The following is a 22185-nucleotide window of genomic DNA, read 5'->3' as shown; positions in this document are numbered from 1 at the left end:
ACCTTTTGCAATCAAACTTGGCCCAAATGTATAAAGCATCTATACAATTTTGAAAGTTGACTTGATTACACAGTTGCTTCCTGAAGCAGTGGAAAGCAAAAGCATTGACAGAAAATTCTTCTTTGCAATGTGCATGAAGGCTCTATGTTGTGTCATATGTGGCTCTCATAGAAAGTAGGTCATCCCTTCACTTCAATGTAACCACATCAGAGAAAAGGGTGATCAAAGCATCACAGATTACAGAAGTTGATATATTGACTGATAAACTTGGACAAAATGGTTTACATATAAGAAAAAGTGATTCCTTTCATCTTGTACTGGAATTGTTATCATTATGGAAATTTGGAAGAACATCTTTTCCTGCAGATCTAGCTGAAAAGCAATAATAATAATAAAAGAAAGTACATGTGTAGTCCTCAGCTTCCCAAATAACATAAAGTGGTACTTTCATCATAAGTTTTGCTTTAATTTATAAAAATGTTTTGCAGTATTACATTTTAAGTTTTAAACAGTTTGAGACCAATGATTACTAACTCTTGAGGGCATCTGTCAACATAAACATGTATTTTAGATTTGCGTTATAAGCCTGTTGATCACATAAGCACCCCTGGTGCAACTTCCACTGGACTCACCCTCATAATAATAGTAGTAGTAGTAGTAGTAGTAGTAGTATTTATTTATAACTTAAGAAACAAAACAAAAACACTATGAAAATGTACTCCAACCCAGTTTTTGCTTACCTGAATAGTGGATATTGCTGTTTTAACTTGTCTCATATGATGTTTTTAATTTGTTGCTTTAACTTTTAGGTTGTACGCCATAGGCAGGCTTTTATATTCTTGATTTTACTTGGTTTTGTACAGTGCTGTGTAGATTTATGGCGCTTTATAAATAAAGTTAACAATAATAATAACCTGAAAGTAAGGCTAATTTCCTTCATTTGTACTTCTGATCATAGAAAATTAAGCCTTAAAATGACCTTGAAGACAATTCAGCTGTGGTAAGAAACATCTTTCAGGAGCTGAATTCCGAATAGGGAAGATCTTGGGGTCCACATTCCACAAAGTGGTGGAGATTATGACAAAGGGACTGATTGGACATTTTCCCTACCATGGGTGATACTTTTTCTCGCTGAGCAAAGATCAGTTCTGTGCCTATCTACACAGGATTAAGTTCTTATGCAACAGTTTCCCAAGCTGCAAAGTACAAGGAAGTCTTGGTGGGGGCAATTAGCTTATAGTTGTAAATCGCTTAGACACTGCTAGTTTGGTAAGAAGCGGTATATAAATGAAGCTGTTTGTGCTTGTTTTATTTGTTTTGTTCTTATGCCATCAGATCCACAGATTTTACTGAATGCGACCTTCAGCTTTAGTTTCCACTTGAGGTCCCCCAGCATTCAGGGTCAGATTGTCATGCAATTATTATTAGAGGAGCATGGTTTTTCAAGAAGAACTGCTTATGATTCTTTTAAATTGATAAGCCACAGCTATGTGACATAGTATTTTCTTTGCATGCACAAGATCCCAGGTTTAATCCTTAGGTAGGGGTGGTAAAGATTTCTGTGTAAAATAAAACTTTGTGGTGATGAGGGCTCCTCAGGGCCTGAAAAACAGCTATGGGACTCGCATTTAGTCCTTGGGCCATATTTTCCCCATCCTTGTTGTGGTCCAACGTTATGTTTACTTTAAAATGAGATTACCAAGATTAAATAATATGTGTTACATGCAGGTTTTTTTTTTCATTTACAGTTACCAGCATTTTGATTTCTATGAATCTGTATATTTTTCAGGAAACAGTATACTGCATACGGCAGCAGACAGTGTGACCAGCGCAGTACAGAAGGCAAGTCAGGCTTTGAATGAACGTGGTGAGAGGTTAGGTCGAACAGAAGAAAAGACAGAGGATATGAAGAACAGTGCTCAGCAGTTTGCAGAAACTGCACACAAGGTAAAATGACGTGTGGTGGGGCTTTCCCCCCCATTTTTAAAAATGTTTCAGTTCCCAATTACATACAGTAATGTTTCAGTATAACAAAAGCAGGAAAATAAAACTACAGAAAGAGGAAAAATTATATTAGCCATACATTTCTATAAAAGCAGGGCAAATGTCCAAATATACATCCATCTGTAAATTTTGTTTATACTGTACATAATTTTTTCAAATGTCGCAAAGCATTGTTAAATCTTCTGTCCATTGGATCACAGATGAAGAAATATGATCTTTTCAGTAACAAAGTATCAATCTTTCAGCAGTCAAAAGGGCATGAAAAATCCACACCTGTTAACTTATGGCAATCCTAAGGTGAAACTATAATGGAGTTTTCTTGGCAAGTTTAATCAGAGGGGGGTTTGCTAATGCTAGCCTGAGGCTGAGAGCATGTGCCTTGGGTAGCCTCCAGAAGTCCCACCCCTGGAAGGCAGAAGTCCTGCCCCTGGTACTCGGTGTCATCCAGTGCAGGAATGCCACTGGGTTTTGGACACTCAATATCAAAAAGATTTGCCATCACTGTACTAGATTCAATATATTTCATTGATAAGACTGTCATTTCAGAGTAAGATGAGCGAGCCCCTGACTAGCCACAATTCATCTCGGGCTGTAGTTGTGTTGTTTTTTGTTCTACCAGTTTCCCACCTGTGCTTGAGACAGACCTGTTCTTAAATATGTTGTTGTTGTTGTTGTTGTTTTGTACCTTCAAGTCATTTCTCATTTATGATGACCCTACAGCAAACCTGTCTTGGGTTGGGGTTTTTTTGGGGGGGCAAGATTTGTTCAGAGGGGTTTCCCAATGTCTTCCTCTGAGGCTGAGAGTGTGACTTTCTCATAGTCATCTAGTGGAGTACCATGGCTGAGTGGGAATTTGAATCCTGTTCTCCCAGAATCCTAGTCCAACATTTAAACCATTACACAATACTGGCTCTCTTCTTAAATCCTCAGCCCAAACTATGTCTTTAGCCTGTATTGTCAACCATGTTCTTACTATGTCAGCATTCCCAATTGGGCATCCACCTTCATTTCTGTCCCTACCCACACTTCATTATCATTAGTTCCAGATGGTTGATCTATCCACCCTTGAATGCCCCTACAGCCATAATTGATTACATGCCAACAGCATATTTTCTTGGAAGAAAATTCATACAGATAAATTATGCTGATCATGGAATACAAAGACATAGCCATGTTAGTCCAGAAAATCAGTATGAAAAGGGATCTTGTAGCACCTTTGAGAATAACTGAAAGAAAGAAGCCGGCACATGAGTTTTCATAGACTTGAGCCTACAAAAAGATCCCTTTGCATACTGATGCTGATAATGGTTTCTCAGTTTTAAAAAAAGGTAAAAGAGCATTCTACATATTGGAGCTGTTGTGGGAAGACTTTTGAAAGTCCTCTCAGTACACAATATGGAAACCATGTTATTGTTCTCCTGCATTATGTGGTACAAAACCTCAAACCCAATAAACTTTTTGTTGTGGAGCATGTATGGAGGATCAACACTGAAGAGCCCTAGGCTTTAGGGACAATCCTAATTTTTAAAAGGAGTGTTTCTAGCATTGTACCACAGTTTGAAACTGAAAAAAAATCTTGCTGCTAGTTTAGTTCTTCAACATTAATTTATTTCTTCAGCATTTGTACTTTTCTGTAACTGATGATTAAGAACTGAATTCCAATTAATTCTAATGAAGACTGGAATTCTGTTTTGTTCTAACCACTAAAAAAGAAAGAAGCAAACCAATTATTCTGGCTCGTATTTACTTTGGAACACTTTGAAGTAACTTCACAAGAGCCATTGTTACAGAAGTCAATTATTTATATAAATTCACAGTTTATATGCAGTTTATCAAATATGTATATATGAAGTCCTGGCATGTAAAATAAATTGCCAAACATTTTAATGATTTTTATCCATTAACTTTTTAAAAGAGGTGTGGGGGAAATCATTTTTCAACATCTTCATTTTTAACATCCATTCCAAGATATACTCTAAAGATTTCAGTTAAAAGAGGTGGCTCTCTGCTGTGACATTTTAATGAGTGACTACATGTCAAGTTAATTGCTGTAGGAAGTGAAGGAGATTTGGAGAAAGATGTTTGCTGGAACCTCTCAAAAACAGATTTTGCTGTGTGTGTCCTAAATTATCCAGATGATAACTTACCACTGGTTACTTGTTCTCTACCTCAGTATTTCAAAAACACATCTCAGCACAGCTGGAGGACTGATGAATGCATGGGACAGCCAATAATTTGACACATGTTTTGCATAAAGAATGGTCCCATATTCAGTCCCTAGAATCTGTAGACTCCAGATTGAAACTTCTGGCAGTATCAAAACGTATAGACAATGACGAGGTTGATGGACTACATTAGGTATGGGAAATCTGTGGCACATTGACATGTGATCACTGGAAGTTTTTTTTGCATTCCCCAAATTCCCACCTGTTAACTCCCACCCACCTCAGATTGGGGAATGAAAATCACCCCAAATATGGCAAGAAGCCATATTGAATTCCCCCCCTCCCCCAAAAAAATCTACCAACAAACTGCAAAAATTGGCTACAAGTGGCCTCGTTTCAAGCACACAGTGGTCTGGGATGTTGTCTGCTAGTTGGTAGCATGGGAGCCGAACCTAACACATACAGTATAGCATCCTATGATGCCCAGCCCTGGAGTGGATTATCTGACTAGGTACCTTTTTGTTTTCTATGACACAGGCCCGTTACAGACCGCCCAAAAGGGGTGGTCTCGGGCCGCTGCCGGTTGCAGTGCGGAGGAGTCACAGCAGCCAAACCGCGCAACTCCTCCACGCTGCAAAGAAGGAGTGCAAAAATCGCTCTCCTTCCGGCAACCTGGAAGAGACGCCGCAAGTGTCAAAGCGTGCATTTGCGGCATCACTTCTGGGCCGCGATGTCCGCACGCAGAGTGTCCGCCACATCAAAATGGTGGCGGCCATGTGGAACGGCCGCCGCCATTTGTTACGGACTCTGTCCGTAATAGGGTAAGGGGCGTCTGGAAGAGATGCCCCTTTTTCAAAATGGGATGTCCTAAGGACGTCCCTTATGGCAGTGTGTAACGCGCCACAGGTTAGCTAAGCATAAGAGGCAGTACCTAATGTTTAAGTATCAGTCCTATTGTGGTCCAGGTCTATTTATAGGGCCAGACATTCAGCATGGGTCCAGACAGAGTAAAGATAGAGTCCATTATATCAAATAATTTCAACTGCTGCTTACCGTATATACTCGACTATAAGTCGACCTCATGTATGAGTTGAAGGCAGGTTTGGGGCCAAAATTATGGATTTTGATATGACTCATAGATAAGTCAAGAGTAAAACTTAGGGGTGTGTAAAAAAGGATGCAAAGGATGAAGCAAAGGAGAACAGTGCCAGAAAAAATACAAAATTCGGGCAGGCATAACTGTTTGTGCTCATACTAAAGGCTTCATGGGTGAGAGAATATAAAGGGGGTGTGAGTGCCTCCAGAATAGATGACATTCTTACCTTTCACCAGGGGATGGTTCCTTTTTTAATAAGTATTAAAGTACAGTACAGTACTTACATTGACTCGTGGATAACTTGATGCGGGTTTTCGGAGTCAATTTTTTGACTAAGATTTCTAGACTTATATATGAGTATATACAATACATCTTATTTTTTACTATAAAAAAATAAATAAAACAGCACTCACATAATCTCCAATGATGGTTAGGAGGATGATAAGCAAGAGTCTATATGTCTTTGTTCTTCCCCTTGTAGTATCATTTTTTTAAAAAAAAATTCCTGTGTTTTGGGAAAATTCTTGAAACAAAGATTACACAACATGGTTTGATCCTTCTTTGCAGTCCCAGGTTAGGAAGATAAACCAAACTCCACATTTCATTCTTTACTTGAAATGGAAATGAGGGAACTTACTTCTATTTACTTTAGCATGCCATTTTCTTTAGAGTAGGTACAGGGAATCACCTACTAGATGTTTTGGCTTTCTAGAAACTCCAGTCAGCACAAATAGTTGTAAGAGTTGTACTTCAGGATAACTTTCAGAGCCAAGACTCCTGGTATATAGTTTAGAATGGGTTTGTCAGGCTGTCATTGTACTTAATATCTCTTTGTGATCTTCATAATTGGATAATATTTACTACAAATGAATAATATTTTAGAATATTTTCTAGTTTCTCTTGCTAGAGCTTCAACCACTTCTCTTTGAAGGTACATTCAAAGAGCATGAAAACAACTAGATGTTCTTGTTTGGTGATGGAATGGTCTTTGAATGCTGTAGACAATATAGAAGCATACAGAGCGAGAAAGTTTAATGTGTGTTTCAGACAAATACACACTTTTTGGGCATATTACTAAACCATCAATATCTTGCTGTAATTGGAAATAAGTGTTTTAATACATCTCTTTTTCTCTTTTTCTCCCCAGCTTGCCATGAAGCACAAATGCTGAAAATGCCTAATGTAGAGATCTTTCCAAGAGGAACTGAAAAGCTTGGTTCATCTGTTTTTACTGGAGATCCTTTTTCTCACAGTTCAGTTAAACCCAGTTAACTTCAGTTGTTATGTAGGAAATAAGTTGCATTCCTACCCTTTCTATTGCTAAGCCATTCTGCAATATCTCCATTTTTTTTTAAAAAAAAGAAACATATTTAAAGTAAGAGGCGGTGTTAACATGGAAATAGGACCAAAGGATATATTGAACTGCATGTATCTGCAGCATCCCACTGTTCCCAGTAGTAAGGAAGAAAAAATAAATTGAGCTACAAGAAAGATTACTGAATAAAAATAAAATCCAACCAGCTGTTTCATAATAGTCTTTGCAGTTACACAGCTTATTCCTCCTGTCACTGGGCAAAGCCAAGTGGTTTGATATAAAAAAAACAGCCTGTGATTTCGTTTGTGCCATTTTTACTAAACATATTTTGCATGAGCCATCACCAGCATTACAGTACAGATTTGAATGTGAGATGTTGCCCTTTTGTCAACATTGCATTCCTTTGTTTCTGCTTTCTGCATGTATGATTTAGATTCTACAATAATATCACCAGGAATGCACAGTTCAGATATGAAGTCCTAAGAAAAATCTGATTACATTTCTAATCTGGAATTTAGCAGCAAAATTATAGAAGAGCTGTTTTTTTTCTTTTAAAATTACATTTTAAAAAAACGTTTAAACCTATAGAGCTAATGCAGTGTTAATGTTAAATAGAGTAGAGCACTGAAATCAGGAGACCTATGTTAAGTATTCATTTCAGTGACTTTCTTCTATAGAGCAGTAATGTTGGGCTTAACCCCATAATATGCCAGAATCATTTCGTAATTTTAATATAACTCGAAACAGTCCCAGTGTCTGCAGTTCTACTGCTGTCAGACATGCTTCAGCTTTACTGGACTCTGTTTTTCTCATCATTTGTTGTCTGTCCCTTCTTGGCAAGAGAAGGCAAAAGACATGGTTCCACTTGGAGTCACTGAGAAAGGATCATATTAATTCTAGAGTAAAATATAATGAAATATACTTCACTATCTTAACAGTTTGTTTAGTAAAAACACTTGCCAAAAACATCCTATTTCACATTTGTTATGAAGTTATGCTTTCTAATCTATCAAGACCAATACATGTTCAGATGCCTCTTGGATTGGGTACTTCACAAATGGGAACTGCACATAAAGTTGCTGGTATTGGAGCTCTGTATCCAGAATTTAGATGAGGGTTTCCTATGGAGTTCCCAACACTTGATGTGGATGAACATACCTTCAACATACCTTGAACATGAAGTCAGTTCTGTTAGCTACAATCAGTCACTTAGGATATTCATTGTGAAGGCAGGCAAGAGGAAGGGTATAAAGTCCAGGCCATTCTCCCATAGCAGGTAAAATTGAATGAGAGCCTGGATTCTGTCATCCCCTCTAATATCACTGAACATATGCTGGGCTGAGTCAACAGCATGCCGATCCATGCTGCATCTGTGAAACTATGGATCAGCATCATGTTGTACATTCATTTCCTAGCTAATTTTTTTGCCTGTATTTGAAATTTTTCCTAATGAGAGTTTTATACCCAAAAAACGTATGTAAACAGATGCTACTACATCACGGATGTCAATTGGAACAGGTAATAAATAATAATAATAATAATAATAATAATAATAATAATAAATTTATTTGTATACCGCCCTTCTTAAAATCAGGGTGGTGAACAGCAACTATACAACAATACAACAATAAGCCATACAGAGTTAAATTAAAAACAATTCAATAAAAATAATAAAATTTCATGCCAGCGAAACAATGCTGACGATGGGGGGGGGGGGGGGGGAGGGGAGGAAGTATTCTGGTCAGGGGTAAGCCTGTTCGAATAAGTAGGTTTTTAGCCCCTTCTTAAATTGGGCTAGGGAGGCGGCTGAGCGGAGCTCGAAGGGCAGCGAGTTCCAGAGGTTGGGGGCCGAGATGGAAAAGGCCCTCCTAGAGGTGGAGTTATATTTCCCCTCTGGAACTCTTAACAATAGCTGCCCTGATGATCTGAGTGTGCGGGGCGGATTGTACGGAGAGAGGCGGTCCTCCAGATACCCTGGGCCCAAACCATACCCTGGGCCCAAGCCACTCCTAATAATAGGAGTCCAGCGGAAAAGAAAGGCTTGTAGATAATGAAGAAGGTCTTATTTGTACAGGTATAACAAAAGAAGCAGCTTTTAATACAGAGGATTGCTAAACCAACATAGGGAGGAAATCAGTTAATCAGATTAATGCACAACATATGTGGGTATACCACCATAATAGAAATTGTGTACAACCAACAGAATGTTTTCATGCACAACTGTAGAAGGCTTAACAGCAAAACCCCACCAACCAAACATTTTACAAACCAGAATAATTTATTTGTTTTGAAATGATGGCTCCCCTGTTTCAGTCATCACTCAAATGCCAAATATCTTAATAAGGTCTCCCCCAAGAGATTGATGTCTTTTGAAATTAGATTTGCAGTAAAGAATGAAACATTTTCTTTTATGAACTATTATTGCACAGCTTTCCCAAAGCAAAGTGTATGCTATTATTTCATTACCCTTGCTAGTTAAAATGAAAATGTATAGGCAGTTGGAATACAAATTGTACATGCTCCCACACTCCCATAATACATTCACAGTGTCAGTTTGGCTCCAGTGTTAACAATTCATCTAGGATAATAGAAGGGTTTGCCTGTAGTGCCCATTGCATACAAGCCAAGAGGGAGTAAGCTTTTTGTCATGCTAATCCTATACAGCTGGGTTTGGAACTGAATGGCACAACCCCATGGGCAGGACTAATCAGATGGGCCTTTATGCCCAGTTGCATCCTTCAACATACACACACACAACCCTATCAGATAGCAACTGCCATGTGGCCATAGATCCAAAGAGGTCTCAGATTAAATCCCCAGCAGGCATCAATAAAGATTAGGTAACAGAATAAATGGGATACTGTATATCATAAGACATCTATTTTTACTAAGTTCCAGTTGTTGTTTTTTTAATTTTTAAACTAGGAATCATTATTGAATGTTCATGATTTCATTATTTATTTTGCACATTTTTGCACATTTAAAAAAAATGTCAGCTAAATGATACATGTGGCTTCTTGTCAGAATAGGGCTTATTTTCAAACTGCCAAACAAAACCCTAATAATTCCATCAAACTGGTGCATCAAAAAGGTAGATCTTAATTATTTTTTCTGCTTTTGAATACATTTATGTTACATGGTATTTCCTTAGGATAAGTAGAAGCAAGTGTGCTGACATCCAATGCCGAAGATAAATGTAATAGTGTTAAAATGTCCTCCTGGAGAATAGCTGTAGTAATACAATTCTAGTATTAGATATTTGTGTACATAAAGTATACAGTAATTCAGGTTAATGTTTCATATTCATAAATGTATTTGTACCAAGTAAGAAGATCAATAGTTTCCTTATTACCTTTTTAAAAGTTCTGTAAAGAACATTACATTCATAACTAGACTTAAGACTGTCATAGCTACAAAATCTGTCTTGATGGCCTATTTCTGTGGCTAGCAAAACATTGTGCATTAATGTGAAAATGTTATCAGAATTTACTCTCTTAAAAAGTGGTCTTAAAGTTTGTTTTGCTTTAATATGCCAAAATTGTAATACTTGCTGTTATTTCTCAGGAGTCATAAGGATATAGCAAAACTTCTTGTGGCATTCTGAAATAAACTGGACCATTTATTTTTTGCAAACCCCTTTCTTTGCCATTAAATGTTTTGTCATTAAACAAAACACTATTCTTCTACATTATTTGGTGGGTTTGGGTATGGGCTCGTAACTGCACATGGCAGTTTCTAGAACAAAGGGAGAAATCATTTTGCCCTCCAGGTGTCATTGCACTGCAGCTTCCCCTAAAAAAAATCTGTCCAACACAGCTGATAAGAAGTCTTGGAACTAATACTACAGCATCATCTGGATGGCTATATCATCATCTGGAGGGTTATATGTTCCCACCTCTGTGGTAGAGGGAGCTTCTGATTTCACACATATCCTCCTGGTCTAAATCAAATGTGTGTATAATCCAAAGACTGGACTGTATCTCCTAGTGTTTCTCACCATTGGCAGTGTTGGTTAGGTCTGGTGGAGCTACAGTCCAGCAACCATCTACAGGGCTGCTCTTTGCTAAACTGGGATACAAGTCCTTTTGAAAAATTTAATGGGAGAAATACATTCTGGAATGAAGGTCTGCAAAAACACACATGTACACAAGGGCTTATTCATACATCCCTTATGCATACATTAAACCCATTTCTTTGTTGGTTAACCAGCAATTTCAGACTCACATCAAGCCAGTCCAGTGGATTTTGTGGTGATGTTCTACCTTACCTTGTCTTAGAGGCAACAGGGCAAGATATTTTTTCCCTATGATTGACCCAAGTATGCATGTGTTCTCCATTGTCCTCCCATCTTTGATGTCTCAGGACCTGTGTGTAGAAGTTACCCTGTCCCATTAATCACCCATCCCACCTACATGTGCACATTACTATGGATAGATTAAAATGTGATGCAAGCCCCGTGCATATGTTCCATCCATATAGTCCATGTCCTCAAAAAAAAGCTTACCAGAGTGGATTGCATTAATAAGACCTACATGTGTACATTTTATGAAGACATGGACATTTTTGTGCCTCAGCAGGTACAATCCATGGTGAACTGGCTTATGTGGGTGAACATACTATAACTACATACATTCTTTCCATTACCTCTTTCCTTTTTATCAGTGTAAAACCTTAGCTTGTATTTCTTTCTTTTGCTGCTGGCAGAAGTGCCTGATAAAATACATATTTGGGATTTGTATGGAATCCGCCATTCAAATTGAAGGTTTCACGGCTCTCTTTTATTTTACATATATGCCTTAACTAAATGATTTGCACAGTATTGGCCATTGGCAGTGATGGGTAGTTCAGACTGACAACAAAAAATATGATTCTGATCTGAAATTATGTAGTTTCTCCAAGAAGAAGCTGGTTGCTGAAGAATGTCACCTTTTACACTACATCATTCAGCATTATAGTGGTTTCTAGTTCACCTAATACTGTAAATAGCCATATTACTAAAAGATATATTACCCATGTGTTCCATGCACAGTGTGAATTGTTGCTGAATCCATCTGCCCAACTGAAAAATGAAAGCACTGCAGCTATCAATGCTCATGGTGCTCAACTACATTGCTGAATGTTACGAATGCAAGTTGCTGTTTATCCCTTTTAATAAATGGCTACTGCAAGTTCTCCTGCTTCTCAAAATATTTGGACATTTTGAACTGGGATGTTGGCCATGTACAAACTATGATATGACAAAATTACAATTTATGGTATGTAATGTTTTGTGTGGTTCCTATTAAACTGTAAAACTACAATTTTGTTTTCATAATAAAGATTTTAATAAGTATATGAATATTGACTTCCATTGTTATATTTTTGGATGCCTCGTGTACTACCTATTGTAGGGTCATTAAAATGTAATAACTTTCTGTAAACTAGTTTGTCAATAAAAATATTTTTGGGGGTGCTAAGAATGAAGTTGACAAATTGCAGTTTATATATAATTCAGTATCCAAATTCTTGTCTTCTGTGTATTGAAGCTACAACAGGTTTAGAACAAGATGTCCTTTTGGAAAATGTTTTAGGTTCTTGCAGGCCTGGCTCAGATCTCTTCTCTTAACAGCCAGTTCATGAGTTCATGTAATTATTATTATTATTATTATTATTATTATTATTTATATCCCGCCTCTCTACAAAATGCAATCGAGGCGGCTTACAAGATTAAAAATATACAATCCGAACCCTCAACCCACCAACCCCTTAAAATACAGTTAAACAATGTAGAATTTAAAACATAAAACATACTTAAAAACAATACAATAACTGTGGTGAAGTCAGAGGTCAGCAATTAGATTTTCCTTTTGATAGCCGGAGAACTATTCAGGAAAGGCCTTCTGGAAGAGATCCGTCTTTATAGCTTTATTAAAGCTGTTTAGAGTGGTAATATGACGGATCTTGTCCGGCAGGCCATTCCACAGTCTGGGAGCTACAGCTGAAAAGGTCCTGCGGGAGGTCGTAGACAGCCTGTTTTACAAGGCTGTAACAGATTTTTCCCTGAGGATCTCAGTGTGTGGGGAGGATTATATGGAAGGAGACGGTCCCGGAGATAGGTTGGACCCAAGCCATTTAGGGCTTTAAAGGTAATAACCAACACCTTGTACTGGGCCCAGAAACTGATGGGCAGCCAGTGGGATCGGTGTTATATGGTCTCTTCTGGATGTACCAGAGACCAATCTGGCTGCCATGTTCTGAACTAATTGAAGTTTCCGGACCAAGCACGAGGGTAGAGTGCATTGCAAAATCAAGGCGTGAGGTTACCAGCGCATGTACTACAGACTCAAGGTTCCTGACTTCCAGGAAAGGGCGCAGCTGGCGTATCAGCCGAAGCTGATAACAGGCGCTCCTGACCGTCGCATTCACCTGATTTGTCATGTGAAGCGACGAATCTAGGAGCACCCCCAGACTGCGAACACAGTCCTTTAAGGAGAGTGTGACCCTTTCTAGGACTGGAGGTTCTTTCCCAATACCTGGGTTTGGAGCCGATACCATAAGTACCTCCATTTTGTCTGGATTCAGCTTCAATTTGTTTTCCCTCATCCATTAGACAGTCATTGAGAGGCGAGACACTATCTGAAGTCAAAGCTGAAGACCAAGACAGGGAGAAGTGTATCTGGGTGTCATCAGCGTACTGATAACACCCCGCCCCATGCCTCCAGATAATCTCTCCCAGTGGCTTCATGTAAATGTTGAAAAGCATCGAGGACAGGATGACGCCTTGTGGGATGCCACAATTAAGCTCTTTCCTTGCTGAGCAACTGTCACCGAGCACCACCTTCTGGAATCTATCCGAGAGGAAGGAACGGAACCACTGGAGCGCAGTGCCTCCTATTCCTAACCCTCTCAGGCAGTTCAAGAGGATGTCATGATCTATAGTGTCAAACGCCGCTGAGAGGTCCAGTAGCACCAGCAGGGTCACACTACCCCTATCGATGCTCAGACAAAGGTCATCAGCTAAGGCGACCATGGCAGTCTCCACCCCAAATCCTGTCCTAAAGCCAGTTTGAAATTGATCAAGAAAATTGGTTTCCTCCAAGACAGCTTGGAGTTGAAGAGCAACCGCCCTCTTGATCACCTTGCTCAAAAATGGTAGTAAAGACACTGGCCTGTAGTTCTTCATATCCAGAGGGTCAAGGGAAGGTTTTTCCAGGAGTGGCCTAACCGCCGCTTCCTTCAAACAGGATGGAACATGACCCTCCCTAAGGGAGGCATTGATGATGTCCCTTAAGAACACCTTCAAGGCATTTCCCCCTGGACAGCCAGCCACGAAGGGCAAGGGTCGAGAAGGCAAGTGGCTTTTCTCACTCTACCAAGGAGCTTGTCCATGTCATCAGTACTTAGAGATTGAAATTGATCCAGTATAACCACATCAGCGGAGTTGCTGGACACCTCATCAGTTGATTCTATTATAACTCTGGTGTCCAAGTCGGCTCTTATCAGAGATTTTATCTACAAAGTAGTTGTTAAATGCATCACAGCAGGCCGTTGGGATAAGTAAAGGGTTCTGCACAGGTAGAACCTGTGTCAGTTCCCTCACCACCCTAAACAGCTCTGCTGGATGTGACTCTACAGACACCATACGTGCAGAGGAGAAAGCTCTCTGCGCTGCATGTATTGCCTCTCTATAGGAAAGAAGGAAATTCCTATGACGAGTCCTGTCAGATAAGAGTCGAGTTTTTCGCCAGATGTGCTCTAGTCGTTCAACCTCAGTTCTGGAATGTTTTGTATTCAGTGTGACCATAGATCTGTATGCACATCCAACTCTTCTAGTTCCCATCATCCTACTTGCTTTACCCTAATATCTCCTAGAATCATGAAATGTACAGATAGTCCATCTCTGGGATTATCTCCCAGGGAATGAGGAACAGAGCACTGGAGGTTTTGAAATGCTTGTTTTCTTTTACATGTTGAGTAGAGTTCTTCCCTATGCATCTTCTCTTGCCAAAGTAGAACCCCCAAATGACACTTTATCGAACCAGTCGGGGGACTGTTGTAAACTGCGGAGGATTCTTTCAAGTTGAACATTGGCCTTGGACATCCATAGTGTGTGTCCATCTTCAAAATCTTTTTGATATATCTAACAATTGTGGGCAAAGAAATCTTGTAGCACCTTTGAGACTGCAAAAACAAAAAGTTGTAGCATAAGCTTTCATAGATTTGGCCTACTTGTCTTGGGCCCGAATTACTTCAGGGACTGCATCTCCCCATATAATCCACCCCGCACACTCAGAACAACTGGGAAGAACTTGCTGGAAATCCCACCTTCTAAATATGTTATTACATCCCAGATGGCCTCAGTAGCGGCCCCACAAATCTGGAATAGTTTTCCCGACGAGCTCCGCCTTATCACCCACCTGGAAACATTTAAAAAGAGGCTTAAAACCTTCCTCTTCTGTCAAGCCTTCCCCTCTGGAAAATGAAGTTGTGTATTTTGATCCCATCGACTCTCTGCCTCACCCTATTGAATGACTGTTTTAGATTTATATAGTGTATGGTTTTTATCTATTTTTATGATGTGTTTGTAACTGGTTTTAATTCTGTGTAAACCGCTTTGAACTTTTGGAAAAGCGGTATATAAATAAAATTTATTATTATTATTATTATTATTATTATTATTATTATTATTATTTCCTCAAATGTATAGAGTCTAAAGACTGTCAGGTTTTATGTAACTCCTAGGGATAGTAGGACTGTGGTATGTTACCCAGAGAACAGGTGGGGGGTACTGGGCAGTCACCACCAACTATCAGTGTGACTTCAAATGTTGGGAAATTAGCTTTTGCAAAAGACTTGGGTAATCTTTGGACCATTTCAACCTATATATACTGTACCAGTACTAACTGAGGAAGATACCAGGTTTGGGGTGAATTAAGGATTTATTTAGAAAAATGCAGAATTAATCACACCCACAAACAGGCCATCCTTGGATGATGGGAAGGGGATTATTTTTAAATTGTGATTTACTTTGATGTAATGTTTTTACTGTTTCTTCAATGTTGTAACCCGCCTTGATTCCTCAAGAAAAAGCGGGCTATTATTATTATTATTTTTCCAAAGAGACACAGAATATAGAGCTAACCAAAATGGAAATATGGAAATGGGACAGTGGAGTTTATAGGGGTTTGCAATGGGGTTATAATTACCTGTCTAATGAATAGACCACAGAAAGATGGAATTGCTCAGACTGGGAGATCTGAGGATGACACAAAACATACACAGAGTGTGTGGGGATGTACGTTGGCTGTGTATGCAGAGATTAGTTTTGGGAGCCATATTTATACCTGAAAACTAGCCCCAAACTATGGGCTATTTAGTCAGGTGACATAAGTTGAATTTATTTTCCCAGGAATTGACAATGGGATTCTGGACTGGTTAGAATGAAAGAATCATAGGGTTAAAAGAGACCACAAGGGCTATCTGTCCAACCTCCTTTCATGCAGGAACATACAGTTAAAGACAACCCTGTCAGGTGCCCATCCAGCCTCTGCTTAAAAACCTCCAAAAAAGAAGATTCCACCACACTCCAAAGGGAGGGTATTCCACTGTCAATCTGCTTTTACTGTCAGGAATTTCTCCCTAATGTTGAAGTGGAATCTCTTTTGTAGTTTGAATCCCTTGTTCCAGATCCTGTTGTCTGGAGTTGCAGAAAATAAGCTTGCTCAATACAAACAGGGCTATCATATTACCTCTTAATCTTCTCTTCTCCAGGCTAAACATAGCGAGGGCATGGTTTCCAGACCCTTCACCATTTTGATCACCTTCCTCTGGATCCGTGGGAGAGGCGGGAGGTATAAATAAACTATATTATTATTAGTATTTGTCAATATCTTTTTTAAATTGTAGTGCCCAGAACTGGACACAGTATTCCAGGTGGAGCCTGATCAAAATTAAATAGAGTGGCACTATTATTTCCCTTGCACTAGACACTATACTTCTATTAATGCCACCTAGAATCACACTGGCTTTTTTAGCTGCCGTATCACACTGCTGACTCATGTTCAACTTGTGGTCTACTAGGACTCCTAGATCACTTTCACATGTAGTCTTTTTAAGCCAGGTGATAAAGATGTTGAATATCACTGGGCTCAGGAAAGAAGAGGAGCCATTGTTGAGTACCCTTTGGATTCGGCCATCAACCAATTACAATTCTACCTAACAGTAGCCTTTTCTAACCCACATTTTACTAACTTGTTTGCAAGAATATCATGGGCAACTTTGTTGAAGGCCTTATAGAAATCCACAGGAGCCCTGGTGGCACAATGGTTAAATGTACTGCAGCCACCACATTGTGAGTTCGATTCAAGGTCAACTCATCTTTCCATCATTTCATAAGTCGGTAAAATAAGTACTCAGCTTGTTGGGGGCAAATGGCTTACACTCTGTAAACCACTTAGAGACTGCTTACTTCATTATGAAGCAATATAAAAATATAAATGCTATTCCTATTGCTATTCCTTTCATCTAACAAGATGATAATTTTATCAGAAAAAAGATTAGTCTGGCATGGCTTGATTTTGTGATTATGGCATTACCTTCTAAATGTTTGCAGACTCTCTGTTTAATGATTTGCTCTAGAATGTTTCCTGGTATTGATGTCAGGCTAACCAGGTAGTAATTGTTTGGGTCCCCCCCTCCCCCCCCCCCTTTTTGAAGATAGAGACAACATTTGCCCACCTCCAATCTGCTGTATGATCTCATTTCAGGCTTAATGCTGAACATAAAAAGATGACAAGAGAAAAAATACATAAATTCAGCCTTGACAATGAGTAAATCAAAACAGTTAGGGAGTTCCCATACCTAGTATCAAACATTGATCAGAATGATGACAGCAGTCAAGAAATAAAAAGACTAGAAATGGGAAGGGCAGCTATGAAAGAACTAGACAAGATCCTAAAGAGTAAAGATATACAATTGAGCACATAAATTAGACTTGTCCAAGCCATTGTATCCCCATCACCATGTACGGATGTGAGAGTGGGACAGTAAAGAAAACAGGCAGAAGAAAAATAAACTCATTTGAGATGTGGTGCTGCAGAAGATTGCTTAGGATACCCTGGACAGCCAAAAAGACAAACAGATGGGCCCTAGAACAGATCAAGCCTGAAACTTCCTTGGAAGCCAAAATGATCAAATTAAGGCTATCATACTTTGGCTACATAATAAAGAAGACACAAATCACTAGCAAGTACAATAATGCTAGGAAAGGAAGAGGGTAGGATAAGGAGAGGAAGAGCTCACACCAGATGGATGGACTTAACAGGGAAGTCACAGGCATGAATTTGCAGAACCCAAGCAGAGCAGTGGATGATAGGGGATTTTGGAGATGTCTTATCCGCAGGTTTGCCATGAGTCAGGGTCGACTTGAGGGCAGTTAACAACAACATTGGGGTGAAAAATGCTAACAAAAATAAAGGGAGGGGGATTCGGGGAGCCATACTTTGAGCCCACAGGCCTCATGAGGCTCATGGGCTACACTTTGCCCACCATGCTAACTGAAAGGACAATGAAGAACAGAAATGGGGAAAAAATCTTCTTAGAATCTAACTTCATTGTTTCTTTCACTTTTAATCTATTAGCTAAAATTGATATTCTGGGGGATGGGATGTGTGTTTGAATTTAGATGGGAATCATGCAGACTTCCCAGATATATAGTAACTCCCAGTAGTCCTAGCCAAGGATGTCAGTGATGAGGAATGCTGGGACTTATAGTCTAATACATCCTGAATAATTCCCAACCTTGTTCTAAGAAATAGCTCCCTTACCTTGGCCTAAATCAGGGGTGCAAATTCTATAACCAGAATTTGGGAGAGAGAAGAAGAAGACCATCATCCCCACCAGCCCAGGAAAGAGGCTGCCTGCTTCAGACTGCTCCTGGTAGAACCTAGGTACTCAGTCAATTGATGGCAAAATCAACAGATAGGACCACCTGTCCCTTTAGGAAGAATATAAAAATTGGGTGCCTGCTGTGGTGGGCACTCAAAATGAAAATTTATGAATGTTCCAAAGTGTATCACATGCAAATGTAACAATATATCTGTCTCATTTGTAACTATTTCTTTTAGAACTGTTTTCTTCTTATGACTTACAGCAATGTTAAATGTAGAGAGTCATTGTGGTGTAGTGGTTTGAGCATTGGGCTAGGATTCTAGAGACCAGGGTTCAAATCCCCATTCAGCCATGGAAACCCACTGGAAATCTTTCTAAGGACCCTATTGCAGGGTGTTAAAACCCTGGCTTACCTTTCCCGAATTCAGTGATAATTTGGGAAGCAGCCAAGTGCTATCACACAGAAATCACTGCTGAATTGCCACCTCAGTCTGTCCTCTATGCAGCCATGGTCCTGTAAACCACTTCAGCAGCCCTTTTAGAAAAAGGAAGTTTCTGACTTTTAAAATGGCCAGCAAAGCAGCTTACAGGCCCCAAGCTGCATCTGGCAGCAATCTGACAAGGATTTCTGTGTGACAGGACCTGGCTGCCTCCCAAATTACCACTGAATTTGGGAAAGGTAAGCTGGGTTTTAACCCCATCCGATAGAGTTCTAAGAAAACTCCATGATAGGATTGCCTTAGGGTTGTCATAAGTCGGAAATGCCATGAAATCATACAACAACATTGAAAGTGTGCGTAGAACTCATAAAATCATAGAGTTGGAAGAGACCACAAGGGTCATCCAGTCCAACCCCCTGATACTGGCGCTCTTGAGAAGACAAGCAAAGCTTTATTGGCTTCTCCCAGTTAAAAAGTAACTAAAGAATATGAATCACAATTTAAAGAGTATCCTTCAGTTTCTCTAAGTGTCTGTGACTACTTTTTTTTAACAAAAAAAATGTCCCTGCCATTTTACAATCTGTCTTTGAAAACTGTCCCTTCACAAAGTGATTTGCAACATGATATGCTGCATGGGAGGGTGGGAAGTCTTTTGGGCATGTGGAAGAGGCAGGGGTGTTTTTTGAGATCCAGCCAAGAACTCTAATTTAGAGTGAATCCACTGGATATTTAAGGATGCATCCTGTCTTGAACTTATGGTCCCTATAAAATGATTCCAAAGTGCACATGAGTCAGGCAAGCAGTTATTCACACACCAGATGGTAGAAGGCAACTTAGTCTCATGTTTTTCCATCATATGTCTAATGCTTACGTACGTTCCTGTGCAAACATGTATGTGTAAATTGATCCACTGTGAAAAAGGGATTACACATATAATATAGGTACCCCTCTGCTTGCCTGTGGTCCTCTATGAACATGCAGTAACTGAGGATACATAAGCTCATGGTTGGTTCTTTCACATGTGTAATCTACAAATTTGGAGTCTGATCAAAACAGCTCAAAGATTGTTGTGTTATTTCCAACTTCTCATAACTAGAAGGCACCCTATCTTTGACAATATATCCTAAATGATATCCGCTGCTATGGGTTCCAGAGGTGTAGCTAGAGGAAGAGAAAAATTAGAGGAATGTCCCCCTCCCTGCAAAAATTTGGCTGATTGTGAATTTTCCTTCAGGCCTCAGAATTTGTAGCATCTCAGTATCTTGAAATGCCTTCTGAGTATTTAGAAAAACAGCGTAGGCATCTAAAGAAAGGGAGTAGGTAACATTAGTAAGGGAATGCAAACACAGCAAAATATCAGAGTTCTAGGTATGAATGATTTTTCAGTATCTCATTCTGAAATACTAGAAATTTGGGACTGAAGGAAAATTTCATCAGATTAGAATTTTTATGGGGGAGGCAATACTCTCTTTCTCTCCTGCTCACAACTACATTTCTGTCTGTTCATATAAGCACATCTGACCTTTTATGGCCCTGCTATTCTTAGATCTCACCAAATTCAAAGGAATGAATTCAACAAGCTAACTGTGCACGAGAATGCTTCCTCTTACATTAGGCCCAATGCCTCCTTCATGTTATTCAGCATCTCTTTATTCCTGTATTACATGAAAGTTTAAATAGGAGCTGCCGTTCTTTTTCTAAACACTGTTAATTAAAGTTTGTATCAACATTTTTCTACTGCTGATGATTTTTAAGATAAAGAATTTTCTATATATACTGCATAGTCGTGTATAAGTATAGAAAATTTAGTTAAAAAATAAACCACAAAAAACCTGGGTTAACTTATCCATGGGTCAATGTAAGTACCGTATCTTGGGTGCATCTGCACTGCAGAAATAATGCAGTTTGACCTTGCTTTAACTGCCATGGCTCAATCCTATGGAGTACTCTGACAGAAGGCTAAATATCTCACAAAACTACAAATCCTAGACATCCATAGAAGCCATGGCAGTAAAAGCGATGTCAAATCGTGCATTATTTCTGCAGTGGAGATGCATCCTTTAACTCTTAACAAAAAAGGAACCATTCCCTTCTCTGAGTATAGTGGTGAAAGGACAGAGCTTAGTCCATCCTGGAAGTACTGTATATACTCAGGTATAAGTCTAGAAATTTTAGTCAAAAAATTGACTCCAAATCCTGTATCGACTTATCCATGGGTTAATGTAAGTCCTGTTTTTTACCTCTTATTAAAAAGGAAACCATCCTCTGTTGAAAGGCAAGAGCATAATCAGTCCTGGAAGCACTGACCCCCTTCTATTCTGTCATCCATCAAGTCTTTAGTGTGAGCACAAACAGTTATGTCTGCTGGAATTTTGTAAGTTCATTACCATTGTTTTTCTTTACTTCATCCTTTAGATCTTTTGTTACATGCCCCTAAGTTTTACCCTCAACTTATCCATGGGCCATATCAAAATTCATAATTTTGGCCCCAAAACTTGCCCTTGATTTATACACGAGGTCAACTTATAGTCAAGTGTATTCGATACCTAAAAGAAGCACCAACCACCCTCTATTCTCTCCATTGCAGGGCAGCTTCTGTCCTTTTAGAGTGCCTGGATGGGAAAATGGTGGCAGTTGTGGCTCTTTGGCGCTTCCTCTCATATGAGTACTGAAAGGATTTGAATAAGATATAGGTGTATGTTTGTCAGTTAAAACTTCAGCAAAGTTATCACATTAAAGTTACATATTCTTTGCTTTTACAACCTTTTTGATGTGTGTCTTTTCTTAGTCCTGCCTGTGCCTGGTTGCTTCCGCCACACATCACACAGCCACCATTTACCATAGTTTCCTCCTCATCCTTCCAGCCTTTAGAGAGAGCACAAACAGGTATGGCTGCTGGAATTTTATCAGTTCTTTGGCATCAATTTCCTTTACATCTTTTGTTACATGTCCCAAAGTTTTACCTCGCGTTATCCACAGGTCATACCAAAATCCACAATTTTGGCCCCAAAACATGCCCTTGACTTATATGCAAGGTCAGCTTATATACATGTATATATGGTAAATCTTTTCATTCTTCCTTTCTGTACCCATGAAGTTTATGGCATAACTCTGCACTTTTAAATGAATTCATCATCATCATCATCATCATCATCATCATCATCATCATCATCATCACATTTTCTGGGAACAGCCACTGAGAAGGCCCTCTCCTATGTCTTCAAGAAATGTACTTGTGACAATAGTGGAGCTGAGAGAAAGCCCTCCATCCAGGATATCAAAACCTAGGAACTTTTT

At 39.3% G+C, this 22185-nt stretch overlaps 1 protein-coding gene across 7 annotated transcripts in view; it reads left to right on the top strand.

The window, feature by feature from the left end:
* The window catches only part of LOC149314870 (syntaxin-binding protein 6), a 156480-nt gene extending 149868 nt beyond the window's left edge, over positions 1–6612 (top strand). For all 7 annotated transcript variants that reach the window (XM_089522030.1, XM_089522032.1, XM_089522034.1 and 4 more), the window contains 2 exons: positions 1790–1947; positions 6413–6612. In XM_089522030.1, the coding sequence (XP_089378156.1) occupies positions 1790–1947; positions 6413–6436 (182 nt within the window). In that variant the 3' untranslated portion in view covers positions 6437–6612. The remainder of the gene's footprint in view (positions 1–1789; positions 1948–6412) is intronic.
* Positions 6613–22185: the final 15573 nt, after the last annotated feature.

Source organism: Sceloporus occidentalis, unplaced genomic scaffold, assembly GCF_023333645.1.
Source record: "Sceloporus occidentalis isolate IW3139 unplaced genomic scaffold, rSceOcc1.0.p SCAF_4, whole genome shotgun sequence".
Taxonomy (NCBI): domain Eukaryota; kingdom Metazoa; phylum Chordata; class Lepidosauria; order Squamata; family Phrynosomatidae; genus Sceloporus; species Sceloporus occidentalis.
Note: the sequence above shows the minus strand (reverse complement) of the source record. Positions and strands in the feature narration are given on the sequence as shown.